Source organism: Poecilia mexicana, unplaced genomic scaffold (genome assembly GCF_051168715.1).
Source record: "Poecilia mexicana isolate PSO_F unplaced genomic scaffold, ASM5116871v1 scaffold_20, whole genome shotgun sequence".
Lineage (NCBI taxonomy): Eukaryota > Metazoa > Chordata > Actinopteri > Cyprinodontiformes > Poeciliidae > Poecilia > Poecilia mexicana.
The window spans coordinates 20,266,628-20,292,204 of NW_028263389.1; the positions used below are offsets into that span (position 1 = coordinate 20,266,628).

At 37.6% G+C, this 25,577-nt stretch overlaps 1 protein-coding gene across 2 annotated transcripts in view; it reads right to left on the bottom strand.

Annotated features, from left to right (window-relative positions):
• The window catches only part of LOC106921145 (cadherin-10-like), a 29,968-nt gene extending 17,955 nt beyond the window's left edge, over positions 1-12,013 (bottom strand). For both annotated transcript variants that reach the window (XM_014992632.2, XM_088001412.1), the window contains exons 1-2: positions 11,729-12,013; positions 601-895 (exon numbers count right to left, since the gene is read on the bottom strand). In XM_014992632.2, coding sequence (XP_014848118.2) covers positions 601-895; positions 11,729-11,938 — 505 coding nt within the window. In that variant the 5' untranslated portion in view covers positions 11,939-12,013. The remainder of the gene's footprint in view (positions 1-600; positions 896-11,728) is intronic.
• Positions 12,014-25,577: the final 13,564 nt, after the last annotated feature.

Here is a 25,577-nt window from a genome sequence, read left to right on the forward strand (position 1 = left end):
TTAGATATTTTCTCAGACACTTGGAAATTTCTGCGTTTAAAATATACATTTTTTTTTAGATTAATTAGTCTTTTTCTTGCAAATTTTCAACTTTGAAGCCCAGACATTTCCTATTTCCTATTTTTTCTAGAAAATTTGAGATTAATCTCCATCTGAGGTTTTTTGGTGAAAATTAACTTTTTCTGTCAACATTGACCATAACATGCTGCCATAAATATCAGTCAACCTGATGTTTACGTTGGACAATATTTGCTAATGTCCGGTGTGTTTTCACAAACTGCTGTTTTCTTCATAATCTTGTTCATGAGAATATATATTTTTTAGATAATGGAACCAGCAGCACAATAAAAAATTTATACAGAAAAAGTAATTGCAATTTATGCAAAAACAGCAATATTTGTCAATCAGAATCATAACCACAAACTTTCAGTATACTCTAAAAATAAGAGGACATTATGAAAATAAGATTTTCCGCCCTATTCAGGAATTCATGCTTTGTAGTGACTTTCCTCAGACTGGGACCGTGTATCTGCATGAATCTGCATGTTTTGTACATTGTAGTAAAAATAATTTTCCCTCAGAACCAAACCAAAGACTCACCGACTTCAGACATTTCAGGGACACTGGCGTAGTACACCTCCTTGTCAAATCTGGGCGCGTTGTCGTTGATGTCGTGGATCTTTATGTTGAACTCGGTGTCGGGTTCGAGTTCTGCGTTGGTGTTTCTGTCCAGGACCTTGGCGTGAAGCGTGTACATGGCTTTCTCTTCCCGGTCCAGCCGCTTGGTGGCGTGGATGTCTCCGGATTTCTCGTCGATCAGAAACAGGGTGCCAGCCCCGTCTCCGGTCAGGACGTACTTCACGGTGCCGTCGCCTTTGTCCGCGTTGGAGTGCAGCTGGAAATCAGAAGACAAGTTTGTCCAATACAGAGAACAAACTTTAGAAAGTAATTCTGTCTGACTGAAAGGTGGAAGTTTTAGTTGTGGAAGTTTTATTTTTCCACTCTTTTTAAAGCAAAGTTGGTTTAGGGGCTGGACAATGTGGCTGAAAAACTTAACACTATATAAACATATTACATCGGTCAGTATTGATAATTATTTCTTAGTTTCTTGGTATAAGTATTTGAAATACTGCCAAACTTATGGAAGAGGATCAGTGCCACTGGAAAAAAAGATTTCTGACTTTAATCTCAGAATTCTGAGAAAAATGTATAATTCTGAGAAAAAAGTCAGAATTATTTTTTTCAGTGACCCTGGTCCTCTTCCGTGCAGCCTAGTGGCGTAACGAGGCTGTAGGACCTTTCCTGCTTTGTCCCGTTTTCCCTCCACGCTGTTATTTTGAAGCAGTTATAAGGCACAGTGCCAAAACCTGGACCCAAAGAGAGACTGGTCGTGAGCGACAGCTAATGTGTAATGATGGACTTGAACCTTCAGGGCACATAAAGACGATTACAAAGTCAGCCTTTTATCACCTGGAGAACATTTCTAGCATTAATTTCCAAAGAAGATCTTGAGAAACTTGTTCATGCATTTATTTTTAGTCAAAATAATTACTGTACAAGTGTCTTCACAGATCTGCCTATAAAAAAAAACAAAAATAGAGCACATTACTCCAATTTTAAAGTTCTTACAATGACTCCCTGTTGCTCAGAGAATAGACTTTAAATTCTTCTTTTAGTTTATGAATTATTCAGTGGTTTAGCACCAAATGCATTAAAAATCTGTTCTTGTTGTATCAACCTTCCAGACCACTCAGGCCTCCAAACATGGAAAAGCAGAATTCAGTTTTTATGCATCACAAATCTGAAACAGACGCCCAGAAAACTGGAAATGTTCCATTTTAGTTCAATAAAATGTTACAATTTAATGTCAAAATTAGTGTCTTTTCCTTTTGTTCTGGGCTTGACACACACATATCGTGCCAAAACTAATTTTCTCTTGGTTTAGGACCTGAAAACGTGCTATCTAATTAAAGTTTCACTTATTTTACTTACGGTATTCTGATAATCTTGGTTATCATCAGAAATTCATGCGACTCATGCCTAATTCAAATGTTTTAACGTCCTTTCAAATCGTTTCGAATATTCCTCAGCTGTTTCATGGTGGTGCATTAAGGCTCCATAGAAACCCCTTGTGAGCGATGAAATAATGATGTAAACCCACCAAGGAATCGGTCTCGGTCTCTAAATCTTCGCCTCCCACTGCGGCGAGGGCGCAATCGCTCATTACTCAAGGTCAATTTATGCTCCGATTTCTCTCCCAGATTGGGCCTTTTAAAAAAAATGAGGAAAATCTGACCCAGAGCAACAATTGCTAAAATTAGTCACCTCTGACCCATCGATCACCTTGAGGAGCCTGGCGGTGTCGGCGAGGAGTAATGGCGCCATATTGTGACAGACACTTGATTCAAGCTCATTACTGCGCTGGATCTGTCAGCAGATATATTTAGAGCACTATCTCATGGGCTCACATTTTAAATGACAAGGAGTTAGGGACGCGGAGTGTACCTCGGCAGCTTATTAATATTAATGCCTGCATGCTGCGCGGGGAAGTAATTATTTTTTTTTCTCCTGCGTGTGGAAGGAGCGATGCCAACAGCACAACTTTTGGATGGAAATCAGAAAAACGCAACGCCAAGCCGGGCCGCCGCCGTTCCCAGGGAGGCATTAGAGAACGAGGACGACGTTCGAAAACAAGACGCCGTCAAGTTCAAATGAGCAGTATACGCGGGATTTGGCTCTGTTTTTGAAGAAAATTTCATGCAGATGAACCCTATTATTCCAAGTCTATTAAAGAAGAATATCAGTGAGCTTGAATGTTTACTTATTCATTGTTGTGAATTTGAATTCCCTCCTGAGCTTTAGGCCAGTGAACCAAGGATTTAAAGTGGGATGCTATGGATGTAAAAGCTCCTGCTGTTATTGACTATAATTTATGGGACAATTTAAGCAGGTAGGAGAGTATTCGTATGAATTTCTTGCCCCCGAAATAGGCTTCTCATTCCAGATAAAAGGAAAAAATGTGGAGGACAGGAATTGCAAATTAACCGGCGCTAGAAATGCAACAGTATGCAGTATTTGTTAATGCAAACCACATAAAAATAAATGAGAAACAAACACAGAAGCACCTTCTCCCTCTGAAAAACTCATAATTCAACAGTAATCCTTCATCCTCTACTTTGAAACCAAATGTTTATCTTGGGTATTGCGTGTAGGAGGACGCTGATCTCCTCGGCAACATGAGAGCAACATATTTCATCAACGTTATTCAGAACTGGGACTCTTCAGACTTCTTCTTAATTAGGCCAGAAGAATTTCAGACCACAGGAGTTGCCTTTTTTTCTCCCTCTAAAGCTTTTGATTATATTTTGCACTGGTTTTTTTTATGTGATCATTACCATATTTCCCTGTCTGTGTTGCTAATCCTGTAAAATAAAAATGAATATGAGAATAACAAACAAGCAGCCATCAAAGACGCCTGTACTTTACCAACGGAGCAAACATGCTTCCTTAAAAACATCCATCAGTCTTTGGAGAAACTTGTATTTTTAAATAGTGTTGGTGAAAGTTTTCACACCCAAATGAACTTTTTAACATGACAAAGAAAGTTTAATGTCGTCTTTCCATGTCCAGATGATGGATTCAATGAGACGTCAAAAGTTTGGGATATTATTTTATAGCCTAACTCTGCAAACATTTGTAATGGGAACACAGCTATTGACTGCAGTTATAATGCTGCTTGTATTAAATAAAATATTTAAAGATGCTAGTGAGTTTCTCAGCAACTGATTAACCGGTGGATGCAATTTGCCACAAATAAAAAGAAACTGAACATGCGACAAAGTGTCGGGTCTATCATTAAGAATGCACTGCAGACAAAGAGATTTGGTGGAAAATAATAGAAACAAAATGGTTAAACACTAAAGATCAGGATAGAGTTTATTCCTTTTCCAAAACTCAAAAAAGTCTGAACAAATGTGAAATATTGATAAATTCCTGCAGCTGACCTCATGAACAGCTGCACAGGTACCACATGTTCATCTACATGAAGGTTTTAGTCATCATTGCACCGTAGGCTTAGTGGTCAAATCAAAGATCGATGCGTCAAGCTGGGCCCAAAACAATAAATGTTTGCTTTGGCTACAAATGGATGCAGCTTCTTTGTAAAGCAGTAACGTTTCAGGCATGTGGTGCAAATATTCTAACAAATGTGATCAAGTGTGATCAGTAAATACTCACACGCTTTTTACAAGTGCAAAATGCACTTGTAAAAATTTAAAAAATACTCTAAAAGTAGAAGACACATATTTACCAGCAAAGCCAATTTTGAGCAACAGGACAACATAATAAATCCAGCGTATCCTCACGTTATGACACAGCCGAGCTGCTATGACTCAAGGTGGTTGAGGCTAACGCTAACTAGCTGCTAACACACCCTTGGTAGCTAGCTAGCTTTTTAGTGGGATATATAAGTCTTAGATTTAATTAATGATCATCTTAAAAAGTTTTAAATTTAAGTTGGTGAAACCTGCAGAAACCCTGTATATAGACAAATGGATTTTAATATTAGAAAATAAATAATGAATCTAAAAAAATCTAGAAAATCTGCTGCAGATTATTTTGCTACATGCTCCACAATTTGTGCAGACAAAATGTCTGAGTGTGACATATTAGCCTAGCCGAACTGCTGTGAATCGAGGCGGTTGAGGCTACAGCTAGCTAGCTAGCATGTAGCAAGCTAGCTCGCTTTTTTACATCTATTACCAGGACGCAGGTCTTAAATTCCATTCATTCTGGTCTTAAATAGTTTTAAATTTGAGTTGGTGGAACCTGCCAATGGATTTAAATATCATTAAGTTCCAGATTTTTCTAGCTTGGGTTGGAACCCTGCCAGCCTTATTTTGCTGCCTGACTTAGCCGACCTGCTAACGGCTAACAGCTGCCATGATGAAGAGATTTTCTGTTGTTAATGTCACCTGTCAGTAGCCTGATTAGTGAACGCCAAACATTTAGGTAATAACCAGTTTCTGTCCTCTGGCTTGCTAAATTTCTCACTAAGAGCTTCTGCAAACAAGGAACATTTGTGCAAACAGTGATAGCATGAAATATTTCAACATGTGCCAGGAACACAGATTTATCCAATAATACCACAAAAACTCAAAACTCCCTCGCTTTAAAGGCTACAAACCAAAGTGTGTGGCTCTTCTCTGACACGTGAATCTATATTCATGACTTAAATCTATATCAGTTTGCACAGCTTGGAAAAAAACGCCTTGGTAATTTTGAATAAGCGTGGCACAAAGTGTTTTTGCACAGCCTCCCCTTAGAAAATCAAATGTTAGCACATCCGCACTATATTTGCAGAGACTTAGCGGCACGTCTTCCAAGGCCCCGTTGCACAAACACAGCCTCTTCAAGGCCTTACAACAGAAGCACAGAGGAGAGCCTTGATGAGTTAAATCGCTTTGCACAAACACTGAGGAATTGTCAGTAAAGCAGGAAAAAATCATTGGCAATTCTTGTCAGGTCTCTGGTAAGCATTGCTCGCTGCTGCAAAGAGGAGATAGCAAAATAGAGCACAGAATGGATGCAGAATAATTACTCTTTCTCCTCTCTCTCCCTGCGCCTTTTAAGACCTGGGCTGTGTTTCTTTACTGTGCTATAATGTCACATCTGCAGGTTAAAGTTGCAGCTCGCCGTATCTCTTAATGCGCTTTACGATTTTCCATTACTTACGCAAAAATTTATCAAACGAGGCCTTCCTTTCCGAATTCCCCTGGATGCTTATTGTCCAAATATTAGCACAACAAAGCAAGCTACCTTGAATATTTTAATTTAGGCCAGCACATTTTGTTTACAAGGCACAGCACAATGCAGTGTACCAAGAATTTAATAGGATTTAGCTCACTTCAAACACACCACTCCAGTGCTCCTGAATCCAAAGTTTGCGGCTGTATTGCTCAGCATTGCAAGTGTTCACACTTCACAGCCTCGCTTAAGAAGTAGGCCACCGCAGCTGCAGACAGCACAGTGCTCACACTCACTAATGGCCTTCTCAAAGTATGTTAAAATGAGATTTTTTTCTTCCTTTTTCTTCTTATGGGAGGGTGGTTTTGCACTTGATTGCATAGGATATGAGTGGACCAAAAGATACGCCGTGCTTCTTTTAATCACGACGACAGCTGCGACAAAGCAGAGGGTTAAAGGTTGCAAATCCTACAAACGGAATGAGTAATTGTTTGTCTATGTCATTTTCTGGTATCTGTCAGCAGCATTCGGCACGCAAAAGCCTGAAAACGGCGAGTCTTTTGAACGCTGCGATAAGCATTATTGTGGAGCAGCAGTGCACCGCTTTCCCTTTCAGCTGAGCAGAGGGCTATAAAAGACTGACAGTTCTTTACATCTAGTTTCACTGCCATAATCAAGAAATCAACCTCAAGTGACAGTTAGCGAGCGTGCAAAGGCTGATTGGAGAGGTTTGATTGAATGTGAAATAAACAAGGTTTCCCACAGTGCACTGCAAAAGGCTATTAAGTGATCTTTATGTGGAAGACCATCAAGGCTTTGATAGCTTTGTACAAAACATGAGTTCTTTCGCAGTTTCATTACTTTCTTTTTTCTGTCTCGCTTCTTTCTTTCTTGCAGTCGACTTTGTGATTATATAATTACACAACGTATGTAATGTATAATTTATGTCAATTATGTAATGGGCAATTACGGGCGAAGGAAAGACGTGATGTTCCTTAAAAATAACACTGTAATGAATCAAATTCATATTCTTCTCTTAATCAAGTTTACAGTCTTTGAGGGCAAGTTCAAGTCTTGACGCTAAAAGTACAAAGTTTCTATAAAATCATCCAAACAATGAGCCAAAAGTCAATTTTAGATAATTGACTTTCCAGATAAATCTTTAGTCTTTCACCTTTACTCCAAAGTCCCCAACCCAAGCCTTTTGGTCAAAGTCAAATACTGCAAAAGCACAAAATATTACAGAGTTTTTTTTGGTCTAGTTTCTAGTGGAAATATCTTAGCACAATTCAAATAAGACAAAACTAACTTACATGTAACGTTTCAGCACGATATCAGAGCTTGTTTTATGTCAATAATTAATATTGATGGGAAAAGTACTAGCTTCACTGGCAACTTACTTCACTTACATCTTGTAATTGAAATAATCTGCCAGACAAACAAGTACTTTTTATGTATTTTATACATAATTGGACCAACAGGAATTGGATTTCCTGATCTTTTTTTTTTTTTTTTTTTTCAAAATGGCCGTCATGATTGTCATGGAAAGTGTATCTTTATCTAATTGCAATAAAATGTGCAATTAGATAAATGTGTTTGGTGTTAAATCATAGCCCATATATTTTAAATCATGGAAATCAAAAATATTTTCTTGATCTTTTTGCACATTTTTCAAAATGGCCGCCGTGGTTGTAAGGGAGAATATATGTTTGCGTTAAAATTGGCACTAGTTACTGCCAGTGGTGGGCACAGCTAACCGAAAAGATGAGTTCACTAATCGGAAGCTAACGCTAATCAGTCTGAGCCACACTTCTTCTTCTTCTTCTTCTTCGTCTTCGTCTTCGTCTTCTTCCATTTGACGTTTGGTGTGAGACTCGCAAACAGCAAAGTCCTCGTTTCTGATTCGGCTACATATCATTACTTTAATGTTGTATGGGTAGGATGACCAATATTATACACATGATGTAGCATAAAGTTATGAAAATGGGTAATATTGCTAAAGAATGGCGGACATCTTTAAAAATGGTGGTCATCCTGAAATTCAAGTGGTAAATGGTAAATATGAAAAACCACTGACCACTTTTTTTCTCTGTTTGTTACATTTTCCATTTATTTTGTTTCTATTTTACAAATAACACTAACACGTTACTGCACATAACTGTAAAAACTACATGGGTATTTGACATATTTTGAATTTTTATATTTTATTAAACTATACGTATAATTTTTTGTGTAAGATCATACCGAGGTTATTTACTTAACTTAATTTTTTGTGAACTTCACCCATAAAAACAATTAAAATAAAACTATATTAAAATAAAATGGCTTTTCGTTTCTAAAAAAGTATCATTTGAACGACTCTTTAAAGTGAACACAAGCTCATTTTCCTGACTCAAAATTGACCTTCTTTTAATATGTAAAAAAAAAAAAAATTTATGTCAGTAAATAAATGTAACATTGAATATTCAACAGGCTGTTCTCATTTTTTATTTTTTATTTTGTAGCTCTACACTACAAAGACCTGAAAACAAGTAGTAAAATAAAATGTATTCTGTTGTGGACTAGAAGACTGTCTGCTGTGATTTATGTAGATTACATGTGTATTATTGGTGATGCCTATTCAAAACCCCATATAGATAATAAATCTGAATAAGTTGCAACAAAGGCATCACTATAAGTGCTCTCTACAGCTTGGAGAGGTAAAGTGGATTCTCTGTGATCGTGATCTCGAGAATCTCACAATCTAGCTGCCTTGAAAGGTGATAGCCACTGGGAGAAATCAGAAAATGGAGTCAAAATTAGAATACTCCTCAGTTCAAGATGAGTCATAATGTTTTAAGAGATTGAATAGACTCATAATTAAATCCAAAGTGCGCCCTGTTTGCTATTATCGAACTTGTCAGTGAAATAATATGCTTCTTCCTGTGTTCGTGCTTCCTCTATGAAGTCGTTCTGTTTCTCTGTCACCGGCAGAAGATTGTGGCTGTTGTTAGATTTACCGATGCGTATCGCCACGCCTCCGCCTGTAAAACACGAAGCACAGAGCCTTCACCAGCACCGCCACCTGTAAATTATTTAACCGTCATGAAGTTCTGACAGTTTAATGACTTTAGACACAAGGAGAGCGCAGAGACGGCGAATGTGATTGCCACGAAAGTTGGATGCCAACAGGCATCAAAGAGTTTGGGGAAAAAAGGAAAAGTCATTGATGATTCACCGGATGGCTCCTTTTATACTTCACAGCAGCTGCTTTGCTGCATCATCACATATCAGAGAGTGAATTTATATATTTTTTTGATTGATATGTTTTCTTCCTTTCCATTTTGTCTCTCTTTTCTGTTTATTATACGCTGCACCTTTCTCCTCACCCACATCAGGATGATAGTTTCTGCAGAGGAAGTTGTCATCCCCCCACCCCTCTCCACTCAACCCTTTCACGAGACACTTGTTTTCTCCGGAGACTGAGGTGCCTGATGAAAGCAAGCCTTCTTCTGAGAAAATTGGGTGTTGACAGTCGCCTCATTTCCCTCTCCGAGTTGATAACGGCGGCGTTCCACCATGCTGCCTGTCTTTACGGTGAGCCGGTGAGCTGACAGGACCCACTCTGATCTCCGGGACTGAAGATGAGAAGAGTTGTCCCAAAACTCTCTCGGATCGGTTGTAGTCCTTAAATTGGATCTCAAAGCTGAATCTCGTGCTGATAATGTGTCCAGCCTCCTTATCGTACTTTTAGTAAGTACATTTTTTCGTGGAACAAGTTCTTGACCTATGAAGACCTCACTGCAAAGACAAATTCTCATTTTTCTGGTCAAGAGAATGCCCCCTTCAAAACAGTTTTAAAGGGGACGTATTATGCTAATTTGTACGTTTTTGTACATTTCCATTTGAGTCTGTACTGCTTCTAAGCAGTGCAGACACCAAAAAACAAGTTTTTGTTTTTTCGTGTCTGGAAAAGTAGCCATTTCAGAAAACTCAGCAGACACTGCCCTCTCACCTAGTGACCTTGGCCAGTCACCTAGCAACCCCCGCAAAGACCAGCCCGTTACTTGGCAACCCAAGCTGAGCTGCAGCACATTTGGTCAGTTGGTTTTACCTCTGATTTGTACAGTACAATGGCTGCTGGAAAAGACAAGTGTTTTGTTGTTGACTTCTGACCAATCAGAATTCAAATTCAAAAATACTTTATTGATCCCAAAGAAAAATTAAATGTTTGTTGTAACTCGTATTAGAGTTATTGTAGATAGTGAAAGTTGTTGGCAGGAAAGATCTCCTGTAGCGGTCTGTATTATAACGACTCTGCAGAACTCCCTTACCGAAGACACACTGTTTTTCTAAGACAGTCTCATGAAGAGCATGGTCAAGGTTGTCCATAATTTCATTAGTTTTATGAAAAATGTTTTTTTTGCGTCGTCACCTCCAGTCGTCCCCATTAAAGAACCAGCCTTGTTGAGCCTTTTAAAATCTCAAACCTTGCAAACCTTGATCTTAGCTTCCTCAAAAAAATCTCCCGTCCAGGCTGTTGTCCAGGCGAACACCTATTTATAGTCCTCAACCACCTCCACTTCTTTTCCCATGATGAAAATAGGGTTAGATGTAACCCTGTTTCTCCTGAAACCTACAGTCATCTCATTTCAAGAAGATGCCATAAAACGGTCAACTAGATCTCTGTACTCAGCTTCTTGTCCATCTCTGATACACCCGATGACTGCAGAGTCATTTCAATATTTCTGTAGATGACAAAAGTCTGACTTGTGCTGTAAGTCTGAAGTGTAGAGAGTGGTGAGAGTACAGTTCCCTGTGGTGCTCCTGTTTTGCTCACCACCTGGTTACACACACAATCCTTCAGTTTCACAATCTGTAGTCTGTTTGTGAGGTAGTCAGAGATCCAGGTGTTAATTTCAGTTATCCGGTGCTACTCCACACCCAGCCACTAGGGTGCGTCTGTCGCATTGGTTGCATAGAAAAGGCTTATGGACACACGCAGAAGAATAAACCTTCCTGTTAAATGCTAACAGAAGCTCAACATGTATGCCTCATCTTTTCTGTCACAGGTCAGTAAATATGTCTTCTAATCGATATATGTTGTTGACTTTTAAGATTTGAAGATATGATTTAACTACTGAGTCACATTATTTGGTATCTGATGAATGTTTTTGTATAAAACGGGACATATTCCTGTATGCTAACTCGTGCTAATGTTAGCGGATTTTGCGCATGTGTGTTAAGCTAACTGACAAAGGGTGAAATACTGGTGAATTTCCTATGAACTTTTTGTACTACAATTTAAAAAAAAAAAGTTTTCACAACATATTACATTGTTCTTTTCTCTATTTAACAGCCCTGCTCAAATTAAATACTAAAAGACAATATAGGCAAAAATATTTATAAAATAAAACCTGAAAACCGCTACGTAGATTTGAGTGATTCTGACATAAAAGAAGAAAAGTTTAGTTTAATTTAACTTGAGATAGTAAGACTATATATCTATTCATTGAGTATCTAGCTTCGACTGTAAACATTTTCCAAATGTAGGCTTTTCATCAAGCATTAGATTGCACTTTATTACAAAACTGTGAAGCTTGAAACAATAATTTTGTATAAATGACTTTATACAGAAATGAATGCCTAATTAACATTCAAGCATTTTCAAGAACCCTGTCACATGTAACTTTTCTCCAACTTATACTTTAATACCCTGAGAGAAATGGATAGTAGAAACCAGATGATATTCTTCAGTGTTGAATGAGTGGAAGCTTGATTTTAAGTATAACTGTACTTTTTAACTGGATTAGGAGTGTGCTGGAAAGCAGGTAGAGAGGCCATTGGTATGCACTCATGTGGATCTGATTGCTCCAGTTAGCTCTGCCCGTAACAATCAAGACTTCTGGCAGCCCATCCATCTCCTCCCAATTACATCAAACACTAGCCCAACAAGCTAAACCAGCTATAATTACTCTGCAGACAATGCACTTGGACACTTTACCTTGCCAACGTATTGATGGTCATTTCCTGTGTACTCTTCGAGCAGAAAGAATTGATTCCACATCCATCCCCGTTTGGAACGCTGAAGAACCTTCCCATCACTCTCTGGCATCCCAAACAGATTCCCAATATTCCCAGTAATGAAAGGCAGTGCAGTACTGGGCCACAGGAAATAGAGCATCAACAGGAGCAGAGCTTGATTGCCTATCATGGTATCCAATCGGCAGGGAAATGTCCGGAATGACTTGTGAATTATGGAAATAAGCTGGAAGGTAGCCTTGGCAGAACAGGCATTGTATTTCCTTTCACTCGTGTCCTTTAGGTTTCTGTGAAGAGAGAGAACTGCAGTTAGCGTGGACTTCGTGACACTTCGTGCAGATTATAGCACAAGAATACTCTTATATCCACAAGCTTCAGGCTAAATTTATTCAATCGTAACATCAGTTTGTGCTTCATAAAATCAGTAGCTGGAGAAAATATGACAACACCAAGGAAAAATATGTCTTTCACATGATTTATTTATGAGGGCGTTAAGCCTTAAAGTTTCTAATCTGATGCTGGAATCTCGTCTAAATTCAAATATACTCAGTTATACAAAAATAAATGAAAAACATATTCAAATATGATTTACAAGCCCATGAACAAGTATATTTTCCATGGCATAAAAATGTCAATGCTTTGTCTTTGGTAATGAATTTTAAAACTGATGGAAACCTCATAAAAGACAGGAACAATTATTCAACATATGTCTACCGCTTGGAGGCCTAATTTTTTCATTCATTATTTGATAATCAAGTTTATTTTTATAACACATTTAACAACAAGGCAGTGCTCAAAGTTCAAAGTGCTTTACATTGTAAAATCACAATAATAAAGTCAAAACTTGAGAAATTGGTAAATCAAAATCATCAGTACACATCGATGTTTCAGTAATTACAGGTCAAAAGAATAGTAATAATTTAGATTTCTCGTCATAAATTCCAAATTATGTTTTAAAAAACTGTCCACATTTTGTCAGGATTGTTATTTTTACTGTTTTTTCCACTGTTCCATGAGAACGTCAATAGATTTCAATAATTCTGATAATATGATTAAATGGAGTTAATTCAGTGACTTCTTTGAGCATATTACAAATAGTTTTTAAGAGCAGTATTTGTGTTTGTGGGACTAAAATAAGAGTCATAAAATAGTCCTTTGATATAACCATTTTAGATCAGTAGATTTAAATAGTTTTTCATTAATTTTTTGTTTTAAATCCTTGAAACTTTACTGTTTTGTCCACAGTTTTCACTCCACACTGTTGTATTTTATCTTTAAGCAGTTATGAGAAACCATAAACTACTGCAAGTTACTCAACTCAGGTCGTTGCTAGGTAACCAAAGTTTGGGGTTGGGGGACTTTAAACTGCTTCTTACAAACAGGTTGTTGCTAGGTAACCAAAGAGTGAGGAAGTTAGTCGGTGCCACATCTCCCAGAATTCTGTGCATTTCTGAAATTATTGACTAATCTTTCAGATGTGTTATCTGTTGATACTGATGTGTATAAATGTGTCTATCGCGATATATATTATTAATTTATTGTCACAATGGTACCCCAAAATATCGCAATAAAGCTTTAAGTTTGTATCGCCTGCCCTTACTTCAAAGTCACTTAAATAGCCTTAAAGAGGCATTTTTGAGAGTTGAGCGCATCAGATGTGAGGGGGGAAAAAACCCCAGACACAACCCTACATTTTATTCCTCAAACTCACGTTTTATTTATGCTTCTCGTTTCACACCCAGTTGCAGTGTGCAGCTTCTCTAACATGTGAAAATGGATCGCGTTGCTCACAGGAAGTCTCATTTTTAATCTCTACCCTCTTTTCACGACTCCTTGTAATTTTAGCTCTGGTCTATTTTACGTCCTTTAACTGAAGGGAAAAGTCAATGATTTTTGTTCCCACATCAAAAACGTTGTGAATCCACATGAGCATATAAGGAATGACCAAAAATGACCAAAAATCATCCCCAGTTGCTGCCCAAGGTTTTGTCTGCAGATTAGGTGTTTTCTGTTATTGGCAGTCTTCTTCCAAGACCTCACTATAAGGCTGTATCCCCAGCAGGAATGGCCCCTGACAGGTAATTTGGGTGTGCATGCATAATTTACCGTCTTTTGGGAGTTAATCCTAATAAATCTTTCTGCTCTCTTTAAAGCCATTTGTGAAGGCTGAAGTTGGAGATTTATCCTGAAAAGCATTCTCTGTGAAACTCTGGGACTGTTGAGGCCAAGTTCGCACTGCAGGTCTTGATGCTCAATTCAGAGTTTTCATTTTTATTTATTTAGTTGTGTGTGGTTGTTCATACTACTAATTAAACATGACCGCAATGAGACTTATGTGTGAACAGTTTACGACTTTACTGCAGTCCACATACGTAGAAGAACGTAGACGTCACACAACAACATTCTGTTTACGGAAATACCAATGGAAATGAAGCCATTTTTGGATTGATTTAAAAGTTTATTCAGCAATGGGAGCCAACACTATCGTCACAAGATAACTGCAACACAAAGGAAGCTCAACTTAGGCTACGTTCACACTGCAGCTTGAAGTGACCCAATCCTGTTTTTTTCTCAACAAATGTCACTATTCTGCATCCTGAGACGCGCAAGCCAAAAGAAAAACAACAACTATGGCGGACGTTAATAAGGAATAAGTCGTTGCTGTCCTGCCTCTGGTTAGGTAACAACTTAAAAATCGTAAGATAAGCTCCTCCATTAGCATCTACATTTACTTCTGCAAACACTGAGCATTTCTTATTCTGCTTCCTTTTCATGACAGTTGGCAAAACACTGATGTCATTGCGCATGCGGGACAGACACTGTCAGGTCGTTTGCGGCTCACACAGGAGATCACACACAAGTTGCATAGAAGTATAAACAACCATGCACATAAAAATCTGATTTCACAAAAAAACTGGAACTGAACATTGAGGCCTGCAGTTTGAACATAGCCAACGGACTTTTGTGGAGCATTGACTGCAGTTTCTGTGGAGAAGTCTGTTGAGGAGATGTAGTCAGAGCTAAGAGTTGTGGGATTATAATGCATTTTAGTGACCGACTTCTTTCATAATTTCCTGATTTACAGCGTCCAACTTTTTTTGGTCCAGAATTATGACGCATGTCTCATGTCAGAAATGTAGAAGACACTTTGAAAACAGGTGGATATATCTGAATTTTAAAGTGCATCGTCACGGTAACAAATTTTGCTGGATGACAAATTGTCCCAGTAATTACTGCGATAAACAATATTGTTGTTTTGAGACCATTTTCAATAAATATATTGATAATGCCATAGCAGTGCAAGTCTGCTTACTTTAATTTTGTACAAACCAGTTCACACTGGAACTGGAAAAACATTTTAAATATCCAAAATAAAATGTAAAACCCAAAAAACAATAAATAAAAACATCAGAATTGGTCCATTTAGACTGCCTTGAAAAAGTTGGATTTTCTTGCTGTGTAAACTTAGCCCAAGTCAGTTCAGCACTTTTGTTCAGAACCTTTAAATAAGAAGTCATTAATGTTTTAAATGAAACAACATACAAATAAAAACAAAACTTTTATTTCTAAGAATTAAAAATAAGCTATTTGAATGTCTTTGCTAGGTCAGGAATTTGTAAATAATTTACATAATTTAAATTGGGGTATTTAAAGTACTTTTGTAATTATGATATGTTTTAGTACATGTAAGTCATCAAAAAGTACACATCTTGGTAAAAATATAATAAGACGTTATTGGTATGATAAAATGATGCTAGTTGATGATGATAGTTGATAGCTTAGGAACAATAAAGCATCTGGTTAGTATGTGGGGCCTCCCAAATAAAAATCAGCTTAGGGTCCCAAAAAGCGTTGGTCCGGCCCTGCGTATGTGTTACACTTCCAGTAGAGTCCAAATGTTGTAGTTTCCCAGGTGTTAAAGCCATAATCATGCTGATTGGAGCTACATTTCTCTGTAGGTGCGAAATGTGACATAAGTGTGACACCAATGCTGCTGAAATCAGGGGAAGCGCCCGCCTTGCAATTAATCCAGTCTGATGCTTGTGATTGCATTTTCTAATTATCATTCCAGCCCGTCCTTGAGATTTTAATGGCATTCTGGATATTAATCTTTGATGTGGCGTGCCTATTAAGCATTAGGCCAGTGTTTCTTTTTCAAAAATTCTTCCAAACACTCCATTAAAGGATGAATGAGCGCGCTTGAAACCACGCCAGATCCTATAGGGTCGAGCTGAATTATCTCGACTTATTCAGCCCATTAAAAAAGCGGGGCGCATTAAAAGAAATTGTTTATGACTAGATTAACTTGTAGGGAGCTTATTCGGCTTGGCACTACAACACACACAGATGTGGAGGGGACCAAATTGTTAAATATGCTTTTATGGGTGGTTGTCTTTGAATGTTTTCTCTTAATCTTGGCAACTACGCATTCCGGCTGGCTGGCAACAACTTCACCGCGCTCCATTGCTTTAATCTGCAAATTATACATTCTTGTTTTGCTGAATAAGAACATCTTTGATCAGATACAAACGAGCTGTTCATCAGGATCTGCTTCCTGGGAAGAGAAAAAAAAAAGCGCAGCCTTTGCAACATTGAATATGAATTTTCATGCACATGCCGTCCTAAAAAATGAACATGCAAGCTTGGAGAGAAAAACCCGAACTGAGCTCTGCAACTAAGCACTTTTGTGGATTCTCTAACTCGAGGAGTACAATAATTATAGCTGCTGTATGCTCTTGAGGTAAGCCTGCATTGAAGGTTTTAGAAGTGTAAAATATATACAGCAGAGCTCAAATTTATTCATACCCCTGGCAGATACAGAGTTAATAGTTTTTATGCAACAAAGAAGTTGATTTCTGATGGGAAATGACAGGAATCTCTAAAAAGGTGATAAAACAATGTAAACAAATCAATATTCAGTTTTCAAGGAGAAACTTTGGCGTTACAGTAGAGCTTCAACTCGTCCAAAAACTTTCAGATTAGGCTTAAAACATTATTATTTTCAGTTAAATGAAACAAGCTGATCTAATTAAAAGATTATTTTAAATCTAAATCTTCCTTGTATTCTAAGAATGAGTTTAAACGTTTAACGACTTTTACTTCTTGAACAAGGCTTAAAGTTTTCTCAAGAACCTGCTGTACCAAATAAATGTTAACATATTTCACATATTGTTTGTAAAAATGCAAAACGCACGATTTTTTTTGTTATGATGAAATTTGTCATGCTAAAACTTTCGATTATAGTGCTATATGTCTATAGTTCCACTTTCTTTCCATGTTCACACTAAAATTTAACTAACATTAAAACAAATCTTGATTAAACTCATTAATTAAACATCCAAGTTTATCCACTAAAGACCAGATTTCCTCCAATCTGGATTAAACTTCTCCAATCTGAGATTAACAGAAAAAGTAAATTTCACTACTACATGTATTTTCCTTAATGTTTCTGTTCATTATTTAATATTGGTGGTTCTTCTACGTAACTTTAATAAAAATCCATCTTTTTTACTTGAGGCAGTGATGGAAGGAATATTTCCCAGATGGACAAACCTAAAAAAAATCTTTTAATTTAGTATTGCTGTTGGCATTACTTCCTAGTTTAAACTTAAACTAGTGAAGATATTTTTCTGATCATGATCAACTTTTTCATGCTAACAGTTTTCAATTAAGCTTATGTCATTATTTTATATCCCTTTAAAGGGTTTAAATATATTTTTCCACTTTCTTTCAGTGTTCGAACTAAAATGTAACCCAAATTAAATTAAACCCAGTAAAGTACTGGATGTTAATGCAATATCTTAATATTAAATGCAGTTTGACACTTTCTTCCAATATGTATTCAACTTTTTTCATCTAAAATTGAAGGAGAAAGTTAATTTCTCCACTCTCTGTATTAAGAGGTTTTAATATTTGGCATTACTTGAGTTAATGATATAAGAAATATTTTCCATATGAATAAATCCAAACTTTTTCTTTTTCTTTTTAACAAAAACAGAAATTTATTTAAATTTAATGTGTCTGTTGGTTTTACTTTCCAGTTTTAAGCTTGAATAAAGAAATTTCCTGGTTAGAATCAACTTTTTCGCATTAAAAGCTTAAATCTTGAATCTAATTTCTCCACTATATGCATTTCCTTTAATGTTACTATTAGTTATTTAATATTAAGATATCCTTATATTTAACCTTAATCAAAATACTGCTTTTTTTACTTCAGGCAGTGATAGAAGGAATATTTTCCAAATGAATAAACCTCAAAAACTTTCCCGCAAAAACATCTATTCTTTTGAATTTAACATGCCTGCTGGTATTATTAGATTTAATCTTAAAATGGGGCTATAAATATACTAGTATGTAGATGTATTTATTAGCAGATGCAGCGTTACGTAAGGATTGGACCATATAATTAGGCGTCAACAATCCAAAAACTCCCACGCACAATTCGAAACAGCCGGCTATTTTGATTCAAGGATTATGTGGAGCAATATTCAGCAGTGAAGGTCTCGGATTACGAGAAAACAGAGAAGATGATGACAAGGTCATGCATTTGGGTTACACATTAAAAAACAAACAAAAAAAAAAAAAACATAACAGCCTGACATAAGCAAATAAAAAAAAAAAAACACTATGCAAGGTTTGATTTCCAAACTATTGCGATCTGATTGGCAGGTTTAGTGACTCCAGTGATTGCTTGCAGGGACAGAGTGTAAATCTACCTGGTGGGGGGTGGGGGGGTGGGGGGGAGTTATAGTGGACAGGGTTGGCAGTGGGAGGGGGCGGGGGGGTTGCAGTTGCAGTTACACCTGCCTCCACTTGGTGGAGCCCTAGCCCTTCTCAACGCCGTGCGGCTGCAGTCTTTGGCAGACCTCGGCGAGCTTTACTCATGTTTTGAAATCCTCAAAGCAATTTTGTGATACAGTGCACACTTCCAACACAGCCGGCTCGGCTGGGCTGGACGTTTCTTGAAAAGAGTCCGACAGTTAAAGTATGCCATAAAACCCATCCTGTGTATTATTTAGAAGAAGAAGACATTCTCACTCGACTTTCTTTGGGGTTCATTAGAAAAAAAGACTAAATATTCATGTTTAAAAAGTGGAACATGCAGTAGTTTCTACTCTAATTTGCATCAGCTGTAATGGCATTGCATTGTCAACCCCTAAAAAAAAATCACCTAAGAGTGGGGAAAAAATAAAAAACCAAGCCGGTCAGGGTTGGATTAAGTTTGTGCTTTGGAGCACATGTTCAAGATAAACACCTGGAGCTATTTTTTTTTTTTAGAGATATGAACGCTACACCGCCTCTCCATCAAATCGCAGCACAAGTGCGACTTTCTTTCTTGTGGAGACTCAGAAAGTCAAACAGGTGCAAACACCTGCTGTACGTGCATAGACACCAAAAAAAAAAAGAAAAATGAAAAAACGAGGGGGATGAGTGACAGGTGTCATGCTTAATCTGAATTAACAGCTGCAAAAACAAAAAAAAGATGGATTCATGAGGAGTTTTCAGTCTTATTTTTTAAAATCTTGACATGTGATTAAGGTTTGAAGTAGCATCTAGATGAGATATGATGGATGGATGAGGGGAAAGGAGAAAACGAACTGCTTTACCTTTGGTTTTGCTCTGCTTAGCATCCATCTGTGTGTCTGAGTGAGCGCTGCTCCGTCTCGGCGCTTAGCGGTCGGAGAATCGGACTCCTGACGGCAGCGCTTACATTCCAGGACTGACAGCGGCACAGCTGCTGCGAATGTGTATGGGACTGTGTGTGTGTGTGGAGGAGCGAGAGAGAGGAGGAGAGAGAGGGTCCTCCTCGCTCGCTCACTCACTTACTCCTCCTCCTCCTCTTCGTCCACACTTTCCTTCTTTCTTTCCATCATCTCTCACAGTCCCCTCCTCTTCTCTTTCCTCCTCCAGCAGTGCATCAATCCTGCCGGTGGATGTCACCGAGGCGGAGGCGACTCTGCCCCCTGATTGGCTGCCATTCACAAGTTACAGATAAAGGGGGATGAGAAGAACCAGAGCGCCGACTGACGTCTAATCTTCCCTCAGTGACGGAGGAATGAAGGAGAAAGAGGCCATAACTTGTAAATCAGAGTAAGAAGGGGAAGAAGGTGGGCTTCGTTTTGACCAGTTTAGCTTCATCTTCATCATCTTCGACGCGTAGACTTGGCCGCCAGCGTGAGGCAGGTGCACACACACAGAGTCCAGGCACTCTGTCATCTCTCCTCATTACATGCTGGATGCATATCAATCCGTCTGCATGCAGCGCGGCCCACTGAGAGCCGTATAACATCTGTGAGAACGCACAGTCGAACCACGGAGAAGTAGAGAATAAGTAAAATAAGAAAATTACAACGGTCATGAAATTACAAGAAAAAAACAACAAATTTACGAGAATAAAGTCATAAAACTACAAGAAAAAATTCATAAAATTGCGAGATTAGTCATGTTACAAGAATAAAGTCAAAATTACGTGAATAAGTCATAAAATTACAAAAATAAAATTGTACAAGAATTAAGTTAAAATAATTCAAAATTAAGTCGTAATCTTATGAACATAGTCAAATTATAGCTGTTCTCTATTTACAACTTTATTCTAGTATTTGAGTTAATCTTGTACGTTATATTTCGACTTTATTCTCCTACAACTTTATTCTACAATAAATAATCAATTTTATCTATAATGCCCTTTATATATCAAATTTAAATCTTAAAGGGGTGATGGCTACTGGATTGTAGCTACAGCTGCTCTCTGGCAGCCTGACAGAAGCTAGGCGGCCATTTTCAGCCACTGGCCCAAGGACACAAACGAGGGCAGGCAGACCGGGAATTGAACCGATGAACTACCAATTACTGGGCGAACTCCTACCACCGTCGCTCCAGTTATGACTTTATTCTCATACTTTTATTTTTTAATATTTTTTTCTTAGTATAGCCCACATACTCTTCATGTCGTAGACTTGGCCGCCAGCGTGAGGCAGGTGCACACACACAGAGTCCAGGCACTCTGTCATCCCTCCTCATTACATGCTGGATGCATATCAATCCGTCTGCATGCAGCCCTGCCCACTGAGAGCCGTATAACATCTCAGTTCAGCTGGAAGCAACAGAGGGAGGAGGAGTGACGTATGATGGATCTGATGAAGATGGGGAGCGTTGCATCTATAAGGGTGGATTCACTCTGTCTGGTGCGCTTTAATCGACTAGTTTGACTAGAAAGTCCAGGTCATTGGGGGAGGTGTGAATATGCAGTCAAACAATGGAGTATTAGAGCCACACTAAGAACATTTTTTTTTAAAAATGAGAATAAATTCCTTATATTACGAGAATAAAGTCCTTCATTCTTGGAATTTTTCTTCAGGTGATGGAAGGCCGGCTTTGTAACTGTCTTTATGTGTCTCTGAAGGTTCACACTCAGATTTTTGGTCTGATATCTAGTTTCTACTTGTAATAACTGGCTCTAGATCATAAGTGTCAAACTCGAGGCCTGTGGGCCAAATCCGGCCCGCCATAGCTTTATATGTGGCCCTCTGGATCCTAAACACTAAGTGTGCTTAAATGTTATGTTTTCAATAAAATCAGTGCAGTTTTTGCCTGTTTACTGCCAAATTATATCAATCAGTCCCTCCAGTTTATAGACAATTATCATGAAAATTCACACAAAATCAACAAATCCCCACACACTTTTTTGTGCTCATACATAATTGGGAGTTTATTGCAAATGTTTCTCAAAAATTGTTAAATGTTTTTAGTTGTACAAACAGCTGCCTCAGCCTTAATTTATGTCAGATTATAATCCATGATCTATACAGCAGTAATAAAAGTTGCATTTACTGTCATAAATTAGTGTAAATATTGCAAATATTTCCAAATTAGTACCACAAACATTGGTTTTTATTGCAAAGAATCACAAAAAAGTATCACAAAATCCTGGAGGGACTGAAAATGTTCAATAATATTATTTAATTTTAAGAATTCATTGATATTTTAACAGTTTGTGATCAGGTTTTATCAATACATTCTGGCACTAACCCTTCTTCTAACCTGAGCGAGTGGGAGCATCAATCAATCCCAGGATTGAGCCTTGGGCTACACCACATGTGACTGATGAGAAGCTATGCAAAGAATAAAATGTTGATTTTCTCACTTTAAAATGGAATTTATCATTCACTTTTTAATGCGTTTCCAATATTATACAAAAATGTGATTAAATAAGAAATCTTCAGAATGTGCCATTTATCGTATAATCAAAATAGACCTTAAATACCACATTGTGTTGGTCAAACACATCAAATTCCATTTAAAACCTCGACCTTGTGATCAAATGTGCAATAGTTCAAGTCTGTTAAGACTCTGGAGCTCTTCAGACATCTCTATCCTTCCTTAAAACAAACCAGACCAGATAAAGTGACTTTTAAAAAACCGCCAGTCGCTACTTGATGAATAATGTAAGCAAAGAAGCGGCTCCACTGGCCAACTTCAATCTGGGCTCGGATTTTATTCTGCTGATATCACTGTGCATAGATTATCAGCTGTAATGCGCTGCACCAGATAAATAAAAATGCAAACAGGCCAAACTAATTAACATCCAAACGAGCGGCGAGGTAGCCTCCCTCTGATGCCAAGCCAAGTCCTACTCACACTCCATAACTCAGCCCCTCGTTGGGTTCATGGCGCTGGGAGATTAAGAAGTAGGTGTGTGTGTTTGCATTTGTTCCCCCTGTGCGCAGTGTTTACCGAATGGTTGTGTGAGTCTGTGTGTGGCGTTCTCTTGCTAACAAGCCTCTGAAAAAAGGAAGCAATTTTGTACCTCTCTGCATAGAATTAGTAATAATTTAGTTGCTATTTACACCCCTGGGATGTTAATTACGCTGTTGTTACGCGGCCCAAACAACTCGGCAAACATCAGAGAATGAGAGCGAGCATTGTTCCAAGCTGCTTGAGGAAATACAGGAACATTTTCAGACTACACTTCTTTAGAAAACACACAAACAAGCAATATCTTCCCATTTTAACTTCACAACCTTATCGGCGGCCAGTGATTCACACAAAGCAGTTTTTTTCCTTCCTCTCTTATTCTCTAGATGAGGACTCTATTACATTAAATCAAAGTTTTCCAGCCTGCAGAAACAGCTTCCTTAAGTAAGAGGTGTCTCTTGATCCTCTCCTAATACGGAGTGTCAGCTTCCATCAGCGTCACGAGAGCATACCACCGAGTTTTGCCCCTGATAGGTTTTCCGATGTGTCGCACCTTCCCAAAGCTGCCAACCACTGCGGATGCTTGGTGCTGTTCTTTGTGCTAGCATCAGGACTCCAGCTGATGACAGGTTGTTGATTTGCCTCATTGTTTGGCAGTGGTTAAATCACATTCAGCAAATTCTCCAAGCTCTCATTTTTCTCAGTTTTTTTCTTTCATCTTAAGGGTGACCAATTATGCTTCCTTGAACTGGTTTGGATCAATCTTTGACATACAAAACATCTTAATTACATGTTTCTGCACAAAATCATTCTTAGATAATGATGTTTTAGTTAGACTGAGTTGTTTTAGGGCGTCTTGTCATTTTAAATCCAAGTAAGCTACTTCTGGCCGCACCACCATTCCCCCAACTTAATATTTACACTCAAATGAAAATGGCTGCAAACGGATGCGCAATTATACAACCGAAAATGCAGAAATAGAGCCTCCTGCACAACCAACAAGAATGCAGCAAGTGGTTTCTGGATGGTAAATCAACAGAATGATTGTCTTTTCCAGCAGCCATTGTACAGCACATACAGCAGTAAAACCAGCTGACCAAACAGCCATTTGGGTTGCTAGGTAACGGGCTGGGCTTCGTTGGGGTTGCTAGTAACAGCCAGTGTCTGCTGATTTCTGATGTTACATTTCAGAGGTTTTTGAAATTGCTTATTTTCCACACACCAAAAAAACATTAACTGAGAAACACATAAAAATGATTACAAAGTCGGCCTTCCACCATCTGAAGAACATTTTAAGATTGAAGGACTGTATTATGAGGAGAATAAAGTTGTTAGCAATTGTTTCATGGTGCAAGTCAAAAACGTAATATACGGTTTCCTTAGACTGAAAACTTCTTTAACCAATTTGAAAAATAAACGTCTTGAGATAATGTGTTGAAAAATGTATAAATAAACCGAACATTTTAGGGACATGTGCACAAATGAAGGCGAATGTTTAAATTTGAGCCTAAGCCCTAACTTGTGCACACAATTCTTATAAATTACTGCCATTTATGTTTTCGTAATAAACAACAACATGTTGTAATCAGAAATTTTGTGATGGTTGTCCACCTGAAAAAAACAAATTTAAGATTTTAAAGGGGCTGCACTTGACTGCTAACATACTCTTGGTGTAGAGACAAACAGCTCATTAAAAAATACCTTAAATTTGTTCTGCTTGTATCGATTCAAGTCATTGAATATACAGTTCAGCAAGGCAGTAATTACCAAATCTCATGAAAAGACACAACAAGGAATCTGAAACAGTCGTCCAACCCACCCTATGTAGTTCTTAAATTTCAGTTTGTTATGAACAAATGAGCAAACGATGAATCCAAGAATGTAATTAGGGCCTGAGAACTTAATTAGCTTCTTGGGTCCTTGGCTTGTTCACAAGAAGCTAATTAAGGTCCAGGAACTCTGTAAATGTTGTATGAGAGCTGAAATCCCTCAGGATGGTCAAACATGAGGGATTCTGGAGATCGTTTTGTTTTTACGTCCTTCCACAATCAGTAAAAACGTTTGTTTACAGAGTAAAATATTGGAGGGTCATAATAAAGACTCCTCAATCCTGGTCATCTATAAATGTTAATAATCCTAACTTTGCTATTAGGATTGGGATTACTTTAACTAAATTAAAGTAAAACAACTGGTCTCAACTAAGCTTTCAAAATATGTTCGATTTCAGTGTCGTGAAAAATTACAATAAATTCCATTTAATCTCTGAAAAACCCAAAACCGGATAGTTAATTTTTTTTTCTCCCACATCACACAAGTCGTGATCAACAACCGCATGTTGCTACTGGCAGAAATGACAAAGAAGACAACAGGAAGTGGTAATAGATTAATGGTGCAGCATGTTTTTAATGACTCATTCACATGTGATTTTAATTGCGTTTCTTATTTATTGAAAACTTCAATTGCGAAATTGTGGGTTTTTTTCAACGTTAGTAATGGAAAAGCAGCTAAGTGAAGACTTCCTCTGATACCGGGGTGTACGAAATTACAAACTATTATTTCATGTTATGGAATTCAAACATTTTCTCTCTCAATATTTTATGTAATTTAGGAGATTTTCATTGTTTCCTTATACATAGTCAGACATCAGTTACAAATATATCCGTAAACATTCAGCGTAAACTTGAACAGCTACTATTTGTAGTTGATACTGTTAAGCCTACTTCTGTTATTTGGTAATACTGCCTGTATAGAAAAAAAAATACATTATTTAATTATAGTTAACAATGCACTCAAATTTGATCTCATGTAAATTTAGCATATTTTCACCTGTTTTCTCTGGTTTACATGCTTTAAGGATCAAGTATGCACAGAAAATTATTGTTTAATTAGAGCACCTTATTACCACCAGTGTCACAACTATTCCTTCTTAATTGCAGTTCATCGTAGTTGAACTGTACTTCATATTAATAAGCATTTTGAAATGTAAATTGGGTTTATATAAGAAGTTTTTAGTGGTTAGAAAGATACAGGAGATAAAACAAATAGTGTAAATGTATGTTATATAAAATACATTGGCTGAGAGTTTGATTTCTTTTCATTTAAATTCATTTCACAGA